The sequence below is a fragment of the Lampetra planeri genome, unplaced genomic scaffold, assembly GCF_965212315.1.
Source record: "Lampetra planeri unplaced genomic scaffold, kcLamPlan1.2.h2 scaffold_754, whole genome shotgun sequence".
NCBI classification, from domain to species: domain Eukaryota; kingdom Metazoa; phylum Chordata; class Hyperoartia; order Petromyzontiformes; family Petromyzontidae; genus Lampetra; species Lampetra planeri.
The window spans coordinates 1-24,047 of record NW_027615576.1 but is presented as its reverse complement, the minus strand read 5'-3'; the positions used below and the strand labels follow the sequence as shown (position 1 = coordinate 24,047).

The window sequence follows — 24,047 nt, the reverse complement described above, 5'->3', positions numbered from 1 at the left end:
CTGTCATAATCTCATCCCTTCATACCTCCCTACGCCCTCCAGACACGTCCCGGTACACTTGGTGAGAACGGTTGTACGTGAACAGTCAGGACTTTATCTGACAATAAATATAAATCTGTCTCTTTCTTTCTTTCTAATCAACGTTTAGAAACACGGGGGGGCCCAGAACATGGCCCAGACAGCTGGTCTACACCCAGGGCTGCCAGCCTGGGAAGAGCCTGCTGAGGTTTTTGGGGTCCATGGCCTGCTGGATGAGCAGGTTCACCTGTCCCCGGTTGCTCAGCACGGTTCCCTCCTCCACCCCCTTCAGCTTCTCCTGCAGCCGCAGCAGCACCCGCTCCGCCACCTTGTTGAAACTCTGACTGTCACTGCAGGAGGACAGACATGAGAAGGACTCTTCCTCTGGGACTTACCACCCCCCCCCACACACACACACACCCCTCACCTGGACTTCAGCTGGTTGTCCAGCTCGTCTCCGCCCATGGTGGAGCTGAGCGTGGCGTTGATCTCCTGCTGCTCGTCGTGCTGCAGGGTGAAGGCCTTCAACGGGTTCATGGTCCAGTCAAACAAAGGGTCATAGAGCAGCACCTGGACACCCCACAGGAGAACACGGCATGGAGACAGGGCACATCACCTGTGTGTGTGTGTGTGTGTGTGTGTGTGTGTGTGTGTGTGTGTGTGTGTGTGTGTGTGTGTGTGCACCTCCACAATGGTCAGCACAGCTTCCTGAGAGCTCCTCATCACCTCCATGGTCTTCTCACAGCATCTGATGAGAAGAAGCAGCTGGAGTTGAATTAACCCATGAAGAATGACACACACAGACACACACACAGACACACAGACAGACACACACACAGACACACACACAGACACACACACACAAACTCACACACGCAAACACAGACAGACACACACACAGACACACACAAACTCACACACGCAAACACAGACACAGACACACAGACACACACAAACTCGCAGACACAGACACACACAAACTCGCAGACACACACACACAGACAGACAGACATACACACAGACACACACACAGACAGACACACACACAGACACACACAAACAAACTCACAGACACACACACAGACACAGGCACACACAGACACACAGACACACAGAGACACACAGACAAACAGACACACGCAGACAGACAGACACAGACAGACAGACAGACACACACACACACAGAGACACACACACAGAGACACACACACACACACACACACACCTCCTGAAAACTCCCTCCACCCCAGTGATGCCCATGGCGTCCACGATGTCTCTGGACAGCCTGAAGGGGGACCGTCTCAGGCGTGGGGAGGATCTTCCCCTGCTCAAACGCCACACCTGAACACGAGGAGAGGAGGAGAAGCCGGTTGGGACGGACGGCGTTCTGCACTCGGCGCCACGGGTTCTTTACCCAGATCGATGTGCACCAGCTCGGCCGTCTGCTCGTCGATCAGGATGTTCTGGATGTGTCTGTCGCCCAGGCCCACGATGTAGCCCACTGACGAGGAGAAAACAACGTCGTTGCCATCAAACGTGTGAGCTGAGCGTGTGGTCGACGCTCCACCCTTACCGATGGAGGACGTGGCCACGCTGCGGGTGTAGGCCAGACGTTTCTCCATCCACACCGCGGGGTCCACAAAGCGCTCCATGCAGAAATATCTGAAGACGGGCCGGAAGTTTCTGCACACCTCGTGGTAAACCTGCAGCTTCTCATCGAACGCCAGCCGCTGAGCCTCCTACAACGGGACACACCCATCAGTCCTGACCCAAACGCCTCCAGCTCAGTAACGACTAAACGTGCCCGAGCACCATCATCTTCTTGCGACAGGCCAAGCTGGACCAGTCCTGAGGTCGGAAGCGTTTGTGAGCTCCTTTGTTGGGGTCGATCAAGAAATCTCCGATGGGAACCGTCCCGGAGCACCACTCCAACACGCCGCTCTGCTGAGAGAAGGGCACCACCTGGAAGGGACCAGGAGAGACCAGTCACGTCCACAGGTCCATCTTCATTCATCTGAGTCAGATGTAAGACTGCTTACTCATGTAAACTAATTCTTTTGGTGTTTGAAATTGATTTACACAGCTGTTAGCCTGACAAAAGTGTAGGAAACATGAAAATGTGACTTTTTTTAAATCTTTGTTGAAGCGTTTACCGGATGTTCAAATTCATGTCATGTTTCGAGTCATGTTTCATTTTACTGATCAAGCTTCAGGACGTATCGATCTCTTCTTCAGCCAACGGTCGTTTCATATTTCATCTTTTCGTGGGATGAACTATGTGAAAGTGAACTGTGTCTCAGACAGGGAGGGGCGGGATCTCAGTGGTTCCAGAATGTTCACTGGTTAGTGTAACCTTGAAGCCAGAAGCTATTTTTCAGGCCTCTGCTCAAACATCGCACACCCACAATATAAAAAAAGAGACTATCTCTGCGCAGACATTTGACAAGTATATTTTGACAAACGTTTGTGTTTGTTTCTGTTCTTTGGCTTCTTCCTGTCTGATGCTTTAATGGAGGGGTTTGGAATGTGTGGACTGTGTGCTTTGGTTTCAGGGGTTTGTTTGTGTAATTTCCATTAGGTTCCACAGCGATAGAGGTAGAAATGTTTGAAATTTGATATTTGATTCATTTAGTTGTTGTTTGTCACCCTGACATACATATTCTGGTAGCCCTGCTGTTTAATTTGATGTACAACATGATTGGTGCATTGTTTCAGTGTGTATGTATGAAAGTATGGGACACTCTGGTGTATCGGGTTAAAAAGAACAAAACAAACAAACATGAACAGCATGAATCCAGATCAGCTCCTTTCTTAGTGACCATCTAACTCTGGATGTGAACCTGAGAAATCAGACACTGAGATGAGAGAGTCTCCTGAACCCGCTGACATCAGAGCCTGAACTAGAATGAGGATGTGTAGACCTCTGAGGCCTACTGGAAAGAAACAGAGAACTTTATTTACAACGTTCTCCTCTGTGAACGACAGACAACACACAGGGGAAAACGGCGGTGTGACCTTGTATCGTCGGATGTTGAGCTTCCTTTTGCGCGTGTCGGCGTTGCGCTGCAGCAGCATAGAGCACATGCCAAAGACCTGCTGCATCACTGCGTCCTGCCGCAAGTCATCCTGACCCTGCTCTCACACACACACACACACACACACACACACACACACACACACACACACACACACACACACACACACACACACACACAATATCACACACACAGCAGTGTCCTCCAGTGATTACAACACAGAATAAAGGTTCAGCAGGTTTCAAGAAGAAGCCTGGGATGAGAGACACGGTTGACACAGAACCTGAACCAACTCTTGGTTCACTGTGACTCTCTCAGGGTCAATTATTAATGTGTGTGACGAGTGTTTCAGTAAACACAAACACTCGCTCACGCCCACTGGCGCAGAAAGAATGTTCTCATTACAAAGGTGTGAAAGCATCTTAGTGATCCAGCAAACTTTGTTCTTGTCTTTGTACAAATATCAGGATTAAATATTAACTGGATGAATAAAAAGGAGTTAAATCAGAGCCAGGCTTCAAACAGACAACACACACAAAAGAAAAGTCTTTGTACAGGTTTGGAGCACGCACGCACGCACGCACGCATGCACGCACACACGCACGCACGCACGCACGCACACACCTTGACCAGCTGTCTCCTGCTTTTTCCATCGGAGCCGACACAGTCGATGATCTTGGGCAGGTTTACTCCCCCAGCCAAGTGGTACTGGGGCACGAAGGATCTGATGGTCACCAGGTTGTCATAGTGACCAGATGGATCAACCTGTTTAGTTTGAAAGAAAAACAACAAACAAAAACACTCTTGTCCTAAGAGCCTTCTGTACATGTGTTCTCAGTCTCCGTTTATCTGTCTGTGATCCACCCTGATCCGTGTTCGTCCATCAGAGCGTACTGAGTCTGTTGGGTTTAAAGCCATCAGTGTTTTTATCTCACCACTGTGTTTCGTTTTTTCCATTTCTCAGTATTGTTGTTTGTTTATTTCTAGCTTCAGCCACTGAAATTGAACAGATCTTGTTACCGTAGTAACTGATGAGATCGGTATAACTTTCCACTCTGTTCATCATAAATCACATTTTGGACAGTTCTCCATGCTCAGCAGACAAGGGAGTGTCGACCAAATACTGTCTCTTCTTCTGTTTGTGGTGAATTTCAGTGCCACCTATTGGTCTGGAGTATGAACTATGATTATACTCAATGCATTTGTGCTTATGTATGTGGATGCAGGCAAAAAGGAGTGAAAACGGATCGTTTTTGTACGTGTGGACATGTCTTTACACTGGAAGCTCCCCTACATTTTAATCTCAATTCACAGCGGGAGTGTTTCAGCAGAGGAGTGTGAACCACAAGACTACAAGGTAGAAGGAAAGTCACGACAAAGGAACAACAGGCAGACAAGAGCGCTGTTTTCCTGTTTCATGTCATCGACACACCGATGAGTCGCACGTGTCAACATGTGGTGTTTTAAAACTGATCGGAGCCTGCGTTCTGCACTTTATTTTGAAAACTGACCAGACATGCTGTGTCGTGTGCGTGTCTCTGAGTGATCTGCTCTGTAGACAGCGATGCAGCCGAGCGTCAGAACAGACCCGGCACGTGGGTGTGAACCTCTGAATGAACAAACATCCATCACCTTGACCTCCATCGTGGGAATGACCACCTCATCCAGGTCCTTGATTTGCATAATGGGCTGATCGGCCAGGAATGGGTATGGCCTCTGCAGACAAACATCGGATACCTTTAAAAATCACCTCACACAACGTCGTCAGTGCCGTGCTACACGTGAGAGCAGCAGCGACTCACTCTTCTCCGTCTTGTGCCTGCTGACATCCATGTAAGCCAGAGTGATGTAGGCATCGGACAGAAGCTCCATCCCTCTGATCAGCTCACCTCTCGTCTTCCTGATGGTGCTGATGATCTTACGGGCAACTTCTGTACGGTCCTGCATGAGAAAAAAAACCACATCAACTTGTAAAAGCAGAACCAAAAGAGCTGAGAGTGATTCAGTCTGTAGTCTGAGTGGAAGTGAAGAAAACCTGCCAAACTGACCCCCAGCTGTCACAAGTAGCGTCGAAGGCCTGTTTGTCTACTCGTGCTGTCACAGACTGTAAACTGACAGTCTGATGGATGTTCTCCCTCGTCATCTCCACGGTTCAGTGTCAGCTGCTGTCTGAGCAGACATGATGGCTGATTGACTGTGGATGGATTCATCACTGAACCCTGATCCATCTGCAGCGGTCACTTCCAATCCACCTTCATCCCTTCATTCACTGAGGACATTTACCAGATATGTACCAGGGGGGGTCGGCTGTGTTTCAGCACGTCAGGAAGCGCAGCTTGGTAACACAACCAACAACCAACAGATGTGTTCTAACTAAACAGAAGCTACGTGTATTCTGTAAATAGGGACTCTAAGATTCACAGTCTGAGACAGAAAACGTCTCTAGACATAGATGATCGTTTTAGAGTCTTTTCCAAATCTTTTCTTCTGATCTATGGGTTTCATGTCAATCGTCTCTGAACCTCAGAGAGAAAGAATCATGTCGCGTTGAAAGCATTTGAGTTTGAATGGCTCAAATTACTATTATTATTATTACATTATAAGTACTAGTAGTAATAGTAATAGTTGTAGTAATAGTAATAATAATAGTAGTAGTAGTAGTAGTACCAGGTCAAAGGGTGACAGCTGCCGGGGAGTGTTCTTCCACAGCCGAGACCTGCTAAAGTTCTCGTCTTTGTTGGCGTTCACCAGGGCGAAGATGATGAAGAGCGTGTGATGGGGGTGCTCCAGGGACGACCGGCAGATCAGCTGAGAGGAGGAAACACAGGAGTGAAGCTCCGGCTGAAGTGGTGATCAGCTGCTGGTGGACTTACGTCGATGAGGACATCGTGGAAGCCCACGTCCTCTGCAGACGCCATCTTGGTTCCCATGCGGGCAGCTAGTTGATACATGAGTGGCAGGAACTTATAGGACGGAATCTTCTTTACTCCTTTCTGAAACAGACAGAAGAAACGTTGGACTCGGTCAGGATCATCACCATCATAGACTGTACAGGTGCAATTATCCTCAAGGAAATAATCCACGTTTGTACAATCTATCACCATCATCCTATGAACCTTTCAATGTGTTCAGTAACAGTAATTACTGATTTTTAATCAGCCACGTGTAGGTGACTGGGTCTGTGCTGCGTGTTGAATCATTTACGTTGGATTATGTCATTGTCTTCAGAAATACTGTTCACAGCAACAGGTTTTGGACCATCGGCGTCATTTGTTATTTGTGTAGCTGGAGTGGTTTACTCGGTGGTAAACTGCTTCCGTCTGACATCCTGTGGTCAACTGACAGTAACCAGTGCCGTCACACTCCACCCACCACCCTGCCTCAGCCAGGAGTCGTTCTAAAGAGAGGATTAAAAAACCTTCATCATGTCGTTGACCCGTCTTGACATCTGCGTTTTCTAGCCAGAGAGACGCCAGGCGGAACACCCAGGTGTCGTGAGTCTCCCCGTCCTCCAGACACTGGATGTAATTCTCCACTGCCTTGCACAGGAACCGCTGTCTGTCCGCCCGCAGGTTGGAAAGAGCCTTCTCATCCAGCAGCAGCTCTCGTTCCACCTTAATGGTGTACCTGAAATCAGACAGACCCACGGAGGCCTCAGGTTTGGAAGGGAGGATACAATCAAACAGCATTCCTGGAGCAGACCTGTTGGAGGTCACTTTACACTGCTTTATCAAGCCCACTTCCTCTTTGGCCTTCTCCAGCAGTGCCTGCTTGTTCTCAAACTCGGATGACTTCATGTATTTGTCGATGCTCTGGTACTGGGCGTCTGTGAAGCGGGCCAGAGACAAGAAGGCCTCTGTCCGCAGCCTTATGTCGTGCGCGCCCAACTCACACTCGATCACCTCCATTGCCTGAGAGAGATCACAAAGGACATTGTCAGGAGTCTGAGAGACAGTAGACGGGGTCGTCAAAATAAAAGCGTAGTGAAGAAGCAGCAGCACGTGAAGGAAACGCATGAAACAAAACATCATCCTACAGCTGCCCAGCAGTGAACTGATCGTCAAGTTAATTTCATTTTGTATGTAGGACAGAACACAACAGAAGTCCTTTTGAAATGTAGTCATTTCATTTACTTTTATTAAACTGTATGGTAGTTCTCCTCTTCATCACACGGGGGAGTGCACCTTCCAACTACCATCACAAATTAAATGACTACATCAGACCCTCGCAATGATTCATTATTAAGGCAGAAAACAAGAAATGATTTGTCACACTTAAAATCTGACCGAACACTGAACACCACGGATTCATGTTCAATCTCATAAAAACATGTAAAAATGTTTGTTTCTTGCATGAATAGAAACAAAAGACCATGGGACCATTATAGTCATATTCTATTTGAATGGAACCAGGGTACTCAAATATCATTACCCTCTCCAGGTACTTCTCCAGGATGACTCCAGGACTTTCCAGACAGGTCTCAGCCAGCCAGTTACCACACAGCCTGAGGCTCTCGGCGTAAACCGGGGAGAGAGCAGGATTGAAGTCCACCTGTTAACCACCAAACAAACACAAAATAGAATAAAAAAAGTTGACATTTTAGTGTGAAAACAGGGGGATCACTAGCCCAACGTGTTCTAATACCACATTTCCTGCCTCACCTTGCCCTCTAAATGATGGATCATGTGCCTCAGCAGGCCCAGAGCCAGGCCCTGCTCTCCCATCGCCCAAAACACCTGCGCCTCCTCCAGATGCCATGTCGAGACAGGCGATGTTCCTCCACGGTGCTGCTTCATCTGGAACACGGCGCGTTCTGCCAGCTGGACACAGTGGGTCCGACCATCACTCAGCCTCTGGCGGTGGTAACGTGTGCGTGCGTGTGTAAACTCTACCTGTGGTTACCTGGGTGTTTCCTGCCTTCCGAGCCAGTCGGCAGAGCTCCATCAGGTGTTCGGTGAGCACCGAGCTGAGGTACTGGCTGCTGTCGGGGTCTCCCACCCTGGACATCAAGGTGTTCTGGGCGACAGAGCGAAGAGCAAGAATGGGCTCCACCAGGGAGAAGTCGCTGTCACCCAGCAGATGGGAGTGCTGCCGCCACTGGCTGCAAACGTCCCTCAAACTCAGATCCGAGAAGGGTCTGAAATAAGACACATGTTCAGATGATCCAGCGGTTCTTTTTGCTGTGCGAGTGCTGCTGCTGATGTTTGACACCTGGAGAAAAGCTGTTTGACGCTATCGAGTTCCCCGATGCTCTGCAGGTTCCTGAGGGCCGGGTACAGAGAGGACACAGCTTCCAGACTGCCTCTGCACAGCTCCTCCACTTCTGTCGCTCTGTGGACACACACACACACACAACACAACACAACACACACACACACACACAAGCTCTAACAAATTGGCCTGATTCCATTTTACCTCAGGTAAGTGAAGGGAAAACCCAACGTACCTCGCCTGTTTCACAGTTTCGTCAAACATTAAAAACTCTTTGTCTCTTAATGCTTGCAGGCCGCAGAATAACAATTCATGGATGCCAGGTGTGGATCTGTCACTTCTGTGGGAACAAAGCAGATGTGAGATGCCTTTTCTTGCATGTCTTCCAAAGGCTGACCTTCAGGACTCACCTCTCTGACAGCTCGCAGTCCCACTGGGTGTTCCTCCAGGCGGCCTGGAAGCGGAGTTCTCGCAGCTCAGCTCCCCACTCCACTCCTTGGCTTTCCAAGCCCCTCATGTAGGTGGTGAGGATGCTGTTCAGACCGAAGTTCTGCAGACCCTGTTGGCATGTCGACACGTCAGAGATTGGAGAAGACTAGTTGCTGTCAGTGCTGTTTGTCTGATCACTGAAGTCGTTCAACTGTCAACCTGCCTCCTTTGCAGGGCCGGCCCTGACCAATTTGGTGCCCTAGGTACAAAGATTTCAGCTGGTGCCCCCCCTGCATCGCAGCAGTTTCACAGTCAGCTTTCATAAACTCACACAGAAACTGCATGTGTGAACTCAGTTTCAATAACAACATCAAACAACAGAACAACAAAAGGAGAAAATCACAGATAAATTCACCACCAGAACTTCATGTTTCATTGAATGCTGTGACTGTGTATTTATTTACAAATGGAAATTGACTAAATCACCAGTAAACAGCAGTGAAAGGAGTTTTTATTTCATGCTGCTGCTATCATTATGACTGACCGAAAAAACATTGTTACAAAATTGCCAAGACTTTTCAGTTCTATGTTCTGCTTGTCAGGACTTGTTCCCTGTAGTCTGCGTTGTGCTGCATTTTTGTTGAATTCCCATATTTATTGTGCGTTGTAATTGACCGGATTCTTTGTAACTTCCGGTCAGCGCGATCTGCTCTGTGAATATGAAACTCAGAACTTCAAAGATGTTTGCCGTTATCATCTGTCTGATTGTGATCGTTGGTGCCACCCCCAGAGGCTGGGGCCGTATGTACACTGGTGCTAACGGTTGGAATGACAATAATTACATAAGCTTTCAAAACGTGAGCTGCTGCCACTGTAATCGTCAACTTGTTACCTTCATGAAAAGGAATGAAAAGGACATTTTCATTAGGTCACGTGATGTTCCAATGTCGCCACTTGTCTGTGTCAGCTGGAACTGAAATCCTCTTTAGCCTTCTTCTGCATGAAGAAGTTAGATTAGCTGCAACTGATTCTTAGAATCAACATGCAGTGTGGGTAATGCTGGTTTCCACAGGGAGGAAACAAAGTCTCTGATTTTACAAGGTGGTGTAATGTCATCACAGTCGGTGACTAGTGTTGAAAGAAGGTCTGTGTGAAAACAACGCTCCACTTTCATCTCAACAGAGTATATGGGAAAAAAAGCAGAAATGAACAAAAAAAAGGTTTACAGCTGAACTGCTCATACTGTGCACCACCATCCTTTCTCTTTGTTGGAGTTGGATTTTCCTGGTTGTGAGGGCGTTCTACTTGGCAACTTCCTGTCTGCAGGTCGGAAAACAACTGGAATTCTGGTTGACACTGTGAGACGGTTTAAAAAGTCATTGGGCCTAACTCACCTCCACGATTCCCACTTGACGGGTGACTTCAGCCAGGGTGGAGTGAAGGTCATATGAGGTCAGAGCCTTCCCCCACATCGCCTCATGCTCGTAAGTCCGAATCCTATGAACGGGTTGGACAGAAGAGTGTGATGACGAAGGCTGAGTAAACAGGGAAGGAAGGATGGCAGAGGGTTTGACTACCTCGTCAGCGGACTGGTCATCGTCTCTCCACCACAGCCGTAAAGACTATCAGGCTCTCCGATGCTACAGTACACCTCAATCAGCAGCTCCTACCCCCCCACCCCCCAAAACACACACACACACACACATAAAATACACATTCTAGTAAATAAACGAGGGAGTCTTCCACACATTTAGGTAACATCACTGTTATCAAATGGATCTGACCTGTAGATTGATGTTGTTGTCCTCCAGACTCTTCTCCGTCAGGCTGGAGATGGTGAAGTTCTGGCTGTTGTCATCAAAATGGATCTTGCGGGATGCTCTGGATTTGGCTCTACAGATCAGATCAATGCCGTGGCCAGAGCAGAAAAACACGTGCACAAAAACACACAACACAGTTACAGTCCATGGGGAGGAATGAGAACTAAAAGACAAAGTCATGGTTGAGTGTGTAGGGAAAGCAAAAGGAGATTTAATTTCAAGGGAACACATGATCTGTCGTGTATCACAGACCTGTGACTTTCCTCCATGTTGGCTTTGACCTTATCGACATAGATCTCCGTGTAGAGCAGCGCAGTGAAGTGAGCTGAGCACGACTGCGCAGCTTTGGCCACCTCCAGGTAGTTGAGTTCCAGCCAGAAGTTGGACTCGCACACGGTGCCAGAAGAACTGCTGGATATCAGAACACACACACACATGAGCCTGACATGGCCTTGGAACACACACAGTCTTGTCTCAAACTAGCTTTGATAGTCAATACAAACCTATTTGCTTCCAGCGGTCTCTTTTGGTGTCGTAGGTAGTCCAGGACTGCCAGCATCGTGCGCAAAGAAGCCTTGTCGTACAAACCTGGGCTGGCTGTGTCTGACCCTGGAAAAGAAAAGAAAAGAACACAATCATGTGAGGGTACAGCAACAGATGCATCAGATTATCAGGATTCTGACCAGAGTCTGGGTTGAGTGGTGTGGTGGAGCGGCTGGAGGCCTGGGCGCTTCTGGAACAGAAAGTGAAGAAGTCCTGGATGTGAGAGGAGAGCAACCGTCTCCATGAACCGTCTGAGTCGTCCAGCAGGATGGAGTGGACAATGAGAGGCAGCAGCCTCTGGCAGCAGTCCACCCTCACCTGGAGGGAGTCAACAGAGAAGGAAGGTTGGACTGGACAGGTGTGACCGTCTGCCAACCTCCAACACCAATCCTACTGTCAAAATGCGTTCAGAGATGCTCACCAAACACAGTGGTCGTGACAACAGAAGAGCCTCACTCTTCACTCCTCCGCCGTCCAGCAGGGCGCTGCAGAGAGCCTTCAGCCAGCCCTTGTGACCTCCCACCTGAGGGATCCACAACTCCTGGCTCTCCAGCTGCTCCCTGGCCTGTGAACTCTCCTTTGCGTTCACGACCGCCACCTGGCCAGAGTACAACAGTCAGTTCCAAGACATCGCAGAAACAAAACGTCCTTCAGGCCTAGACATTCTCCGCAAGATCCGACAACTTCTCTGTTGGTGTTCTCGCGTCTCTTGTTGTGGAGTACGTCGAGGCCTTCATACCTTCTTCCTGGCCTTTCTGAAGGGGTTGAGGTAGGCCAGCATGGGGTCTCCATTGTCTTTGTGTTGATGCCAGAAGTCAACTCCAGACTGAGTGCCCAGGATGTTCTCCACACACTGAGCTGCTGCCCGCCTCACATCGATGCTGGCGAGAAGTCAAGACGAGTGTTCTCAGACTCCTCCCCCACGGCCAGTGACACATACACAAACCTAACTGGATGTGATGTAACAGCCAACAAACCTCCACTTTTCCTAATGAAATCACACTCAACGTCTAGCTAAGCAGTGTGATGCTTGTTGGGGGAAAAACAAACAAACAAACAAACAAAAATTGAACGTAATGAGACCGTTTCATTCACGGATTCCAGTTGGGGAAATGATTATTGCTGATAACCCTCAAACTTAAATGAGCTCTATTTGTGTACTGCATCTGTACACTGCATCTTACCGCTGCTGAGTGAGTGCGTCGTTCATGCAGTTGAGAATGATGTAGAGACGCTGGGACTCCGTGGAGGTGAAGAGCAGCACGGCCTTCTCGTAGAGAGGGTCTCTGCCACGCAGCAGAGCAATGGTGGAGAAATTGACGGGGCCCAGCTCTCCCAGGCAGCTCCCGGCCGCCTCTGGACGGACAGATGAGATGGTGATGAGAAGACGGGGCTGAGAGCGGGGCGTGTCTGCAGAAAACGGCTTACAGACGTACCTAGAACGTCTGCTGCAGCAGGGTGGTTGACTGCCAACTTACAAAGCTGCAGCAGGTCGAGAACAAGCTTCACCAGCACGCTGTCAGTGGGGTCGGCTGAGGACGACAGAGACAGGTAGCGGTTGGACAAACGGCTGGTTTTATGTGAAACTCATCCTCGTCGTACCCTGGCACTCTCTGAGCAGCTCCCTGATCTCGCCCATGTTGTCATGCAGCTGTCGGGTCAACTCCTTGAGTCCCTCTAGTCTGGTCAGGGGTAAGGAGTCACAGGACGTCACAGACAGGAAGTGGGATATCTCCTGTTGAAAAGAGGCAAGAAAGGCATTTTACGACCTGTAAAATACAAGATTACTACGTTTCATTGATTTCCTCGATGATTTCAGCTGCCAACTAACAACGAACTATCCAGCCAGATGGAGGTGTTACCTGTCTCAGTGTGAAGGTGCTGCCGTTATATTTCAGCATGTGCTGGACAGACCGCAGTTCTCTGAATTCAGGGAGATCGGGAAAAGGCTCCAACCTGCAGATTGCTTCCCTCAGTTTCTGTTGGTTTTCTATCACCAGAAACTGCAGCAGTGTGAGAACCTAAAAATGGAATGACAGGGAATGTTTCACTCCGTCTCTGAGAGAAAATATTCTCCTTGAGTGGCCGATTTGCAAATGACTACATCTGTATACTGTATATACAGGTGCATCAAAAAAAATCGAATATCATGGAAAACCTCAGTAAACTACATCACTTCACATTTTTGCACACAACATTTTTGCACTCAAATTTAATTTTATTTGTCAACAGACAGAAACAACTCCATGCTTTTTTCACCATCAGCATCACTCACAAAATGCATGGAACTGTACATGACACGTGTGTGCGCGCACATACACACACCCATATAATTGAACTCTGTGTTTTTAGTTTACCCTTTGAGACAGCTGTGTACTCTGAGTAGTTCACACAGTACTTAGATACACAGCTACACCATCTCATGAATCGTTTTAATTTTGATATTTGAACCCTGCAGCTCTAAAAAACACTATCTCAAAATATTAAAAAACACTAATTATGTACTTTAAATACCACAAATCTCCCATCTGAAATAATGGACTTTTGAATGTTTCGAACATATCCAAAATATATGAAAGTTTCATTGTTTGCATTACATTACTGCCAAAATAAATGTTTCCATTATATTCACATGTTTTGAGACGTTTGCCCACTATGCTTCATTCTGTCAAACCAAACACTAATTGCTGAGTTGACTCCGTACCTGCTGTGAGATGGCAGGCCGGCTTGTCACCTGAGCTGTCAGAGTCCCAGTGATGACCTGCAGGTGACAATCTAAAGCGTCGCCGCAGTGCTGCAGTGCAGCCTGACACACGGACGTCAGCAGGTCCAAGCACAGAGACAGACTCTGGTCAGAGACCTCATCACACGGAAGTGGCCTGACAACGAGAGAGACAGTTTAGTTGACAGAGCAGGCAGAGGACTACAGGACGACTGAAGTGAAGAACTCACCTGCTGTTGATGTGGTGGATGAGGGTGTAGATGATGTCCCTGAGGACGAAGGCCCACGCTCCTCCTAGACCGTCTTTCACCTCTTGGAGCAGCAGGCTGACAAAGAGGTGATACATAAGGAGGATGCGATGGCGCTCGTAGCTGTTGGTCGTCTCCTCTACTCGTTCACACACCGCAAGGAGAATCCTCTGAATAGAAATCTGAGGCAGAGGACAGAAACCAGGAGAATGACATCAAATAGGCAGAAGGCCGGTGCATATTCCTGATTGCAAAGGCAAAAAAAAGCATCTTACTGGAGTTTTGGACAGAATGGCCACCAGAGACTTGTGGTTGGCACTGTGGCATTTGCTGAGGTAGTCCAGCGTAGCTTTGATGACATAGGAGCTGAAGTACGGTGGGTTTGGAACAGGGTCCAGTTCCCTGAGGGAATTTGGTTCAAAGATACAGTTTTTCCTCAAGAGTGAAAAACATAGCTGTGTCTCAAATCACATACTTCTCTACTCAAACTGAGTACGTGAAGTATGTGAAAATGTAGCGTACTACACACAGTCAAACGGCTGAAAAGTGCAGTGGATCGATCCACCCTGAACGTCCTCCATTATTAGTGATGTAGAAATGAAGAACTTTTACTTTTGGAGATGGTGGCGGACAACTGCGTCATCACCTATTGATGGAATCCAGGCCAATGCTAACGTTAGCTTGCTAGCTAGTAAACAACTGCACATTTTCAGGCACTGACGTTGAGGGGTGTGAATGAGGTTGAAGATGTGAGGTCAGAGGATTGATGTGTTGTCAATATTCACTAAATGCGTCAGCTAGCGTATCAAGTTTCGTTTTCATGTCATTTCCTGTAAGTGCTCTCGCCAGCACTGCTTGGTTTGAGACAGAACTTTGCGTACTTCGTGCGCAAGTACACAGTGTGCATAATGTACTCCGAAGAAGTGTACTAATGAAGTGTATGAGATTTGAGACGCAGCAGGTCTTCATACAAATGAATAAATGTGTTCATGTGTTACCCGATGAAGCGTTTCAGGTCTCCTTGAGCTCCGTTTCCTTCGTACAGAGTCATCAACAGTTCCACCACAATGTCTGCCAGGTTACTGTGGATCAGGCTGTCAATTTGCTGACATGGGGAGAAACATGGCGTCCAGTCAAGTAAACACAGGCGCATCTCAAAGCGATTTGACTATCATGTATCTCTACAATCTGGTTTAATCAAGGTTTGAATATTTGTCTGAATATTATGTTTGAATGAAAGAACCAGAAAAATGAAATGTTCCATGATGTTCTAAGTTTCTGAGATGCACCTGTAAGTTATTTCATGTATGTTGCAGATTTGGACATTTCAGTCATCTTCTCCTGTCTTTACCTGCTTGCCCAAACAGTTGGCGTCTTTGAGCAGGTCGTACACCCTGTGGGCCTTCTCTCTCTGCTGAGCAACCTCTGCATCCGGACCGCACAGAGCAAAGTATGGTAGGATGTTGACCATGATCTTTGGGAAGCAGTCGGCCAACAACTCTCTCCAGTCCCTCTCCAGACACCTGCCGATGGACTTAACCTGCTCAAAGTCATCCAGGAACACCAGGTGGGGGATCAGCACCTGGTAGGAGGAGCTACAAAAGAGTGTCAGAACTAGAAGGCTCTCAGACTGAAGTCAGGACTGATCAAAGTTCATGTCCTCACTTGTAGAAATCTCTGATCGTGTCATGATCTAGGAGTGTGTAGGGGAAGGATCCAAGAGTGTAGCGGTCGTCAGACTGCCTCTGGGACAGCCACTCAGCTACCAGGTAGTACAGATGAGAGCTGATGAATGTTTTTACGCTCTTGTAGCCAAGAACTTTGGATACACTGCATAGCATCTGCAAAGTGGGCAGAGAAACGGTCATCACATTGTTTGAGAGCTGATGTATGAAATCCCCTGTACAGCCGATACCTTTTTAATGAGTGGCTCCTCGACATCGTTTTCCTTGTAGGACTGAAAGAGGGCAAAGAGGGACTGCTTCTCACAGACCGGACTACAACACAGCACGGCAGACAGAGTCTTAAGCAGCGTCACCTTGCGGTTGAACGTTTCATCCCATTTGTCCTCAGTCAAGACTCCTCTCTGTAGATAATCATGACGACACGATTGAAGGTAAGACAGAGACGAAAACCAGCATTAAGATGCCTTCTCAGCGACATTAACGGCCACCTGAAGCCTCATGCCCTCCTGAGCTTTCAGGTAGACATTTTCAAAAGCTGTCTGCTGGTGTTTTTAGCGGCAGCATCTTCCTGCTGTCGGGACGCTCTGCTCTGATCTCCAGGAACAACCTGAGCAGAAAGTAGAGAATGACACTGACTGTAGATCTGACACCTGTCAGGTGACATTCATCTGTGGAGAGAACCCACCTCTCCACTGACGTGGCCACAAGCATGCGCACTTGGTGATGGTCGTCTGCCAAGTGAGACGGTAGGACGACGGACACTGGACAGTCCTCCTCTGTGTCGGGCCTTCTCAGACTCAGGATGGCCCACTGACAGCAGGGGTCCGCCTGAGAGGAGCACTGTTAGTACGACGGCAACACGACCTTAACAGACCCAAAACACGCTCATTTCCACTGAATAAACTAACAAAATGATTTTTTTACATGTTTGTAATAGAGACTGAACATGAACAGGTGATGTTTGATGTCTGACAGGTCAAATGAAACATGTTTCTGGTTTAATATTTAATTTTTTCGAGGGGGATGAAGATCAGCAGAGACAAACTGTTAATTTACTTTACGACGGCAGATGGAAGGTGCGCCAGCGCTGCGTCACAGCGACGTTTGTGTACGTCAGTGTACGGGGACGGCAGCAGCCATCTTTGCACATCGTTCTAACAGGACATCTCAGTTGGATAAGTTGTTGAGAGGGCTCACCTCTAACAAGGCCACCAGACATTGTACTAAAGCAGCTCGCACAGTCGCAACACATTTCCCCGTTTGGCTCAGGAAACTGAAACACAGCCGAGTGGTAGAGTCAGGGCAGCAGAAGGTGACTTCTTCACCGGTCAAGACACATCCAGGTCAGCTTTGACCTTTGTAACCTCAGTACACTACTGACCAGAAGCCCGACACCACTTGGAGCAGGGACCCCCTGCACATGCCTCATCTCCTCTGGTGTGTGGCGGGTCGTCCCCAGACTCCTGATGGAGGGTAACAAGCCCAGCAGCACCGCAGCACAGATCTCTTGGTCCTGACGGTACAATGAGCACAGGTCCCTGTAAACACAGACCGACATATTTCAGAGATAGACGATCAGCGTTCATTTCACAAATCAACAGAAAATCAAAGAAAAATGTGGATGTAACATTCTGAAATGTGACTGCAAAGATTTCCCTACGCCAGGGGATGGAGCAGTGAGTCAAACTCCTCTGGAGTGAGCGAGTCCTCGACAGGAAGCTTCTTCAGCAGGATGAGGTACTGAAAGAAAACCAGATGTGTGTGTTCTTCACCTGTGTCTGTTTTCACGGGCTGTGCAGATCACTTCTACTCACCATATTGAGGTGCAGAGCTATGTTCAAATCGATCTGCTTGACCAGCAACAGGAGTCTGCGAAGCACATCCTGTGGTTTGAAAAGTTGGCCCCGGACGGGCTGGACGGAGGCACACACACACAGGAAGTCCAGGATGGCAAATAAAGCCAGGTCCTGGTGGGCCACATGATCATCTGCTAACAGACCTCTAGCACCTTCCACAAAGCAGAATCCACAGGGTCAGTTCCTGTTTTCACATCCAACTCATGCAGGGAAAGTCATACATCAGCCCAGCAGCAGTACTTAGGATTATAAAGGATTGACCTTGCTGATCAAAAAGGTCTTTTTTTTTCATTTTGATGATTTTACTTTTTTAATTGAATTACTGGGAAAAAAACAACCTCCTGATGAATTCTAATTTACTGAGATACAACTGACTTGACATTCCCTAGTTAAAATAGAATAGACATCCTTTATTGTCATTATACAACAGATTGTCCAACAGAACTGGCGCACTGTTCCTGATGGTGCAAGAAAAGTAGCACGATAGATAATATAAAGTAAATTAGCTGATGGCTGATGGCCCAACAGATGAAATGATATTGAAATCTATGGAACAAATGCTCAGCTGTGAAACCATGTTGACCAAAGTGATTCCTCCCTACCTGGACGAGTGTCAGCGCCGTCTGCCTTCTGTCTCTGGTTGCTGTTGCTGTTGCTGGTGCTGCTTGTGGGACTCTTCTTTGTCATCAAACAGGTCGCTGTCGTCTCCTTGTGTTGTGGTCATTTCCAAGTCCTCATCAGTGTGATCGTCTTCAACCACAACATGAACTCTCTTAGAAACACTGTTTAGCTGCAGACACAAAGACGGAGGCGGGGCTGATTAACTCTGTGAAAACTGAAATGATCCATCCTTCTCCATGATACATTGACGACCATCTGTCACAAACCAACAGTTTGTAGATCTCAGCCAAGTCACTGACAAGGCTTGAAGGCAGGATCATCATGAACAGACAGGAGGAGACGCTACCCTACAAAAGAGAGAAAAAAATGAAAAGATGAGATGTGATGAGCGCTCACTGTGAAACCCAGTCCATCAAATCCATCCATCAAACCTTTATTTATACAGCATACATTTCAAAAAATGCAACAGGAAGTATTGAACAGTGGGATATGCACGCACACGCACACATACACATCCCATCAAGACCATCTCTCATGCACCCACGCACACAAAATATAACCGAGCAAAGTCTAATGAGTAAATGAGAGAGTAAATGAGGAAAACAGAAACGGAAACCAGAAACAGATTCAAGAAAAAAAAACAAACAATAAAATATATTACTGATAAGTGAAGGATCAAATAAACATGTATGTTGATGTTGATGTTGAACAATAATAACTACTAAAATGTTCAGCACACAACAAAGGATAAATGACGATGTTTCAATTATAGAAAACATGTTCAAACCAAGTAAATACTACTAAGTAAAATAAATAAAAGTTAAATTTAACACGTCTTGAACACCACATTACACAGGTGGGTGAGATTTGTGAAGGCCTCCTTCACCTTGTATGTTCTTGTGGCTGACAGGGTGCACCAGTTCATCACAGACCTCAGTGTCGCCATGGTTCCTTCTTCAGACAGCTTCACTTTTGTGCTAGAAACAAAGTCACCAAAGTCCTGGGCCAGGGCCTTTGAAGACCGACATGGTGTCAGGGGTTAGTTTAAGAGCAAAGGTCAAAGAAGTTCTGCAGAGAGGTTCGTTCCCGTACATCAAGAGTACCTTGGCTTTAGTGAAGAGCTGTGAATGACACGCCTCCTCCTCCGTCACGAGCCCGGTGGAGACGTAACCGGCGAGAACACCGGTCAGCAGACTGACACAGCGCACCAGACACTCTGACCGGGTGGACTGAGACTGTGAAGGGCGACAGCAGACATGTCTCTCATCTCATACTTAAACTTAGTATGCTGAGTACATAAGTGCGTTCACACTGACTGAGTATGTGAAAATGTAGTGAACTACACACTCAGCTGGTTCACTCAAACGACTGAAGAGTTCAGTGGATCAATGGACACTGTCCACCCTCAACGTCCTCCATCTTAGTGACGTAGAAATGACGTACCAGCGTCACCACGGGGATATCACAGACCGATGGAATCCTGCTGAATGCTAAAAAAGTAAAACGCCGCCCTGTTTTTGTCATTGACGTTGTGACGTACGTTTGGTGTGTGTGTGTGATATCTTCACTGTAGATTGAGGTTTAAGATGTGAGGTCCTTGATGTGTTTGAAATATTCACAAAATGCGGCAGCTGGAGTATCGACGGAAAGTTTCATTTCACTTTTCCGGAAAGTATGCGACGGCACTGCTTCATTTGAGTCAGTACATAGTGTGTGCACAGTGTATCACAAAGAAGTGTACTAATGGAAGAGGGAGATTGGAGACACTTGTAACTTCAGTCCCACTCACATCAGGAGAGCAACAGTTGTTGAGGAGGTTGTCAGCCACACAAAGTAAGGACTCCTCCAACTTCCTTCTGAGGCCAGGGACGACGGTGAATTGGCTCTCAGTGGATGTCCTCCTCAACTGCTCGCCAGTCGTTGGGATTTCTGAGGGGGGGCGCGTTGAAGCTGGACTGCAGGTAGAGCCTCTCCATCTCAGCCAGGTCGTCTTTAGCCCCGAGTGACGCTCCAGCTTGTAAAATGTCACTTTGGAGAAAGTAAAAAAAAAAATGATTTTCTTCTCCAAAGAATGTAGGCGACAACACTTAGCAGGGTGTGTTCCCTCACCCCTCTCCTCCCTCAGCACCCAGCAGGAACTTCAGGCCAGCTCGGGTGTCTTTTAAAGACAGGGACACCAGGATGTTGGCGATTAGACTGTGAGGAAAATCTCTGAGAAAACAAATCAGAGGAAGTCAGCAACAACACACGTCTTTGTTTGGTACATGAAGATCAGCTTCAAAGACAGATGGACAGACGTCCAAAACACCAGGGGCACCTGCTAATTATGGGGTGAGGTCTGGAGCTGTCCTCTGTCTCATCGCTCTGATCCGACATCAGGAGCCAGCCGATGAGGATCTCCTTCAGGTTTGGTGACCCAGACCCGTCTGCGGCCCCCACGTGGTCCCAGCCTGAGCTTAAGATCAGACGCCTGGGCACAGGGCACGTGAGCAGGGCCCGGGCCAGACAGAGAGCAGCACTCCTGAGGAGAACACAGAAGATTAATCAACAGGTCGGTGTGGGTTCAATGGTTTTTAAGGCACTTTGCCCGAGTTGATTAACCCACTTATACCAAATTATCCATTTTACTTGTTTTTCTCTGTAAATGTCCACTTGTTTTTAACGCTGTGGCTGAAAGCTCCAGTTGTTACCGCTGACAACTGCTGCTCGTGTTCTGTTTAATGTTGTCTATGTCTAGCCAATCAGACAAGAGTATTCACCATGGTCGAACTAAAAGAGGATAAACACATTTAACAGGCAGAGATTTAACTTTGTCAGAGCATCTCACTTGGTCGGTTTGCACGCTGATCCGGAGAAGAGCTTCCAGAACTCTCTGTCCATACTGATCAGTCCGCCGTGGACGATGGAGGCCAGCAGGTCCAAGCTGAGAGCTTCAGTCTGGGGTGAGCTGACACTTCGTAGAGCCAGAGCCCACACTCGGCCCCAGAGTCTGCCCAGCTCCTGCTTGTGGACCTGGGCCCTCTGTGGGCAGAGGGCTTGACATCGAGCCACCTCCCTCAGACAGCGCAGCACGTACGGACCCCTCTCTCCTCTGCGCTGCTCCCCCAGCAGCTGACACAGCACTGACAGCAGGGCGAGCAGCTGCTGGCTGGGAACCATGGATGGGTGCTTGGAGGTGAGCACCGCTGTGATCTGCAGCCTGAGAGGGAAGAAATCAGCTGAACACATGTCCTCCATTTTCAAATATTTTCACACGTCCTGCATTGAGACGCACTCCCCCTCATTAAGAAACAACGTAAAACAGTGAGTCTGATGTTTAAAGTTGGATTAATGCTCCTTATATCAGTCTACGAGGAGGCCCTACGCCTGGTGAGGACCTGTGTCATCTGGGTTTTCTCCTTTTACATCAAGTGGGTAGCAACTGAAAGTGAGTGGAATCGTCCGAATTTTCCACTCACTAAACAACATTTTGGACACCTTGTTTTCTTGGCCAGTGTCAAAAGTCACATGACACAAGCCACTGTGTTTACCACACGGTGCAACACTCCCAGTCATACAGGGCAGAGAGCGAGAATATTAGTAAATCATAATGTTATGAGCTAGATAGCATGATGGAAGTGCTTATTTTACACATTCAATGCATTGGTGTCCCCCGCTGTCCCACACACATGCATAGACACTATTCTGTGTTTCATAAGTCACAGTGTCATATTCTTACCATGGGATGATATCAAAATCATTGTGCTGAGGCTGTAGATGTTCCCAGAGGACATCCCATCCCAAGTCGACACGCCGTCGTTTGCTGGCTGACCCCACATGGCGGGGTGGCCATCTGGGTGGCTCTGAAAGACGCCTGGGTCACGTCCATGACCTGGGTGTGACTGTCATCGCTGAACAGCTGCAGACAACACGGAATGATCAAACACTTCTGACGACTGGTTCTGTCACGTGATGGGACGTCACCTGGTGACAGACGTCGGCTGTGAGTCTGATGATGCTGTCCTTCACGGCGATGTGTCTGGTACCTGCGGCGTACCTGCCTCTGCTGCCGATGTGACTGATTTCACTCACGAGAGCATCGTACAGGCTGTAGAGCATACACCGCCACCGGGGCCAGTCCTCGGCAGAAGCACCTGGAGGGTGGGACGTGCCTCAGTTCAGGGAACAGATTCTATTTGATCTAACGTAGAGCTAAAGCTTCCATCGTGTGCACTGAATTCTTTAACAAATTCATGCCCATTTGTTTAATCAAATCTGCTTAAGTTTGGATTCTGTGGCTTTGGACACTTAAAAAATCTGTGTGTACAAAAATGCTGTCATTCAGCACTAGAACCAACAACATTCTAAAAAAAAAAAAAGACCTGTTTCCTGAGTCTTGGCTCCTTGTGGGTGGTGGACAGATATCTGCAGCTGGAAGAAGTCAACAATCTCCTCTTTCAGTGAAGCACTGGGCCTCATTTCAGCCCACACATACAGCACTGAAGACAGAAGCTCCTCCCCCAGGCGACACACCCTCATCCGATAGTTCATGGCCGCAGATCGCAGGAAGATATTGAGCGCCGAGACGAGATGCTCCAAAACTGTTTGAGCATGTTTCTCCTGCCTGAGAGCGTCAGAAAACAATCTAGGTTTGTTATTCTCGTACAACTTTCAATCTTGTCTCCATGACTACGAGGCAATAAGGATGAATGTTCAAATCTCGACACGGTTCACAGATCAACAGTAGGTCAAAGCGTTGTTGGAGTCTTCACCTGGTGTTCTGGAACGCTCTGGAGAAGAAGCCAAACAGGCCGTCAGTCTGTCCGTGAGTTGGTCCGTCAGTCTGTGTGCAGCAGCCCTGAACCAGCACGTGGATGACTCTGCTCACAAGAGCACGGTTGATGGATTTGGATGAAGAGTTGAAGAAACCACAGTACAACTCCAAAAGGCCTGTCGCAGAGACAAAGAGGAGATCCAGTGTGAGCAACTATGTGCTGCGGTTTTAATTACACATGAAATAATAAGTCGACAAAGTGACACAGGACCGTGTATAAATCAAAAATGAGCACTGGTTCATGGAGGTAAGCAGTAAATTGGTCCACTGACTGTGCCACTGCTGTGGAGCGATGTCACACCAGTACTTGCGGACAGACAGGATGTCCTTCAACAGGAGGCTGCTGTAGTCTTCTCCGTAGGCCGCACAGCTGTACGCACTCTGCAGAACCTCCGTCACATGTCGGAGCAGCTCGCTGCACTTCAGCCGAGGGCCCCCTGCAGAGAAGAGCGTGAAGAGCGTGAGTACTGCAGGGGGTCAGGACACTCACACAAAGGGGCTTATTAGCACTTTAAAGACACTGAGTAATGACAAATAAAATCCCTGACTGCTGTTGTCATGGACATTATCTAAACTGTTCTTCTGTGCATGAACTACTAAAATCAGTCCAAGGTCTTACGTTTGTTTGCGTAACGGATGAAGTATTTGATCAAACTGCATATTTCAGCCATCTTCTTCTGCCTTGTGGCCAGCGTCGCTGCTGTGATGTTGGCTTTACTGGACTGCATGCTTTCAGTCTCCTTCTGGACGTAGCGCTGCAGAAACCTGACACAGGGCAGATTGAAACGAGCAGAGAGCTGAATGGCTGCTATGATCCTGACTCCTTCCAGCCGCTGAACGAGCACAACTTTAAGTCTTGATTCGTTATGCTCAGACACAAACACAACTTCAAGGTATCAAATGAGTGATGACTGTGAGACGACATGGAATAAGCAGCAGCGAGACAGACGTTATTTTATGGATTCACAGTTTTTCTCAGTCGCTTTGGTGCATTTCTCAGAACAGAATTAAAATTCTGATAACTGTTAGTTCAACCTCCACAACAT

At 47.9% G+C, this 24,047-nt stretch overlaps 1 protein-coding gene across 1 annotated transcript; it reads right to left on the bottom strand.

The window, feature by feature from the left end:
- Positions 1-187: 187 nt before the first annotated feature.
- On the bottom strand, positions 188-23,766 carry LOC144741872 (serine-protein kinase ATM-like; the record flags this gene model as incomplete). Its single annotated transcript, XM_078624367.1, is given in 64 exon segments — positions 188-368; positions 446-588; positions 703-766; positions 1,244-1,311; positions 1,313-1,359; positions 1,433-1,519; positions 1,592-1,757; positions 1,831-1,980; positions 3,034-3,150; positions 3,678-3,818; positions 4,686-4,751; positions 4,753-4,769; positions 4,856-4,994; positions 5,721-5,861; positions 5,927-6,046; positions 6,472-6,489; positions 6,491-6,680; positions 6,756-6,964; positions 7,485-7,604; positions 7,715-7,873; positions 7,956-8,190; positions 8,265-8,384; positions 8,500-8,604; positions 8,675-8,823; positions 10,088-10,190; positions 10,271-10,359; positions 10,478-10,586; positions 10,766-10,924; positions 11,017-11,122; positions 11,197-11,374; positions 11,478-11,654; positions 11,796-11,937; positions 12,241-12,412; positions 12,493-12,588; positions 12,659-12,791; positions 12,919-13,077; positions 13,761-13,935; positions 14,009-14,208; positions 14,302-14,428; positions 15,025-15,131; positions 15,378-15,621; positions 15,692-15,867; positions 15,942-16,112; positions 16,200-16,262; positions 16,264-16,318; positions 16,397-16,539; positions 16,909-16,984; positions 17,093-17,128; positions 17,130-17,249; positions 17,372-17,451; positions 17,526-17,719; positions 18,195-18,357; positions 19,075-19,200; positions 19,292-19,423; positions 19,978-20,044; positions 20,506-20,709; positions 21,016-21,387; positions 21,907-22,007; positions 22,009-22,086; positions 22,152-22,321; positions 22,550-22,791; positions 22,940-23,117; positions 23,274-23,438; positions 23,621-23,766. Coding segments are annotated over 64 exon segments (8,686 nt in total), but the record flags the coding sequence as incomplete, so codon positions are not given.
- Between the last annotated feature and the right edge of the window lie 281 nt (positions 23,767-24,047).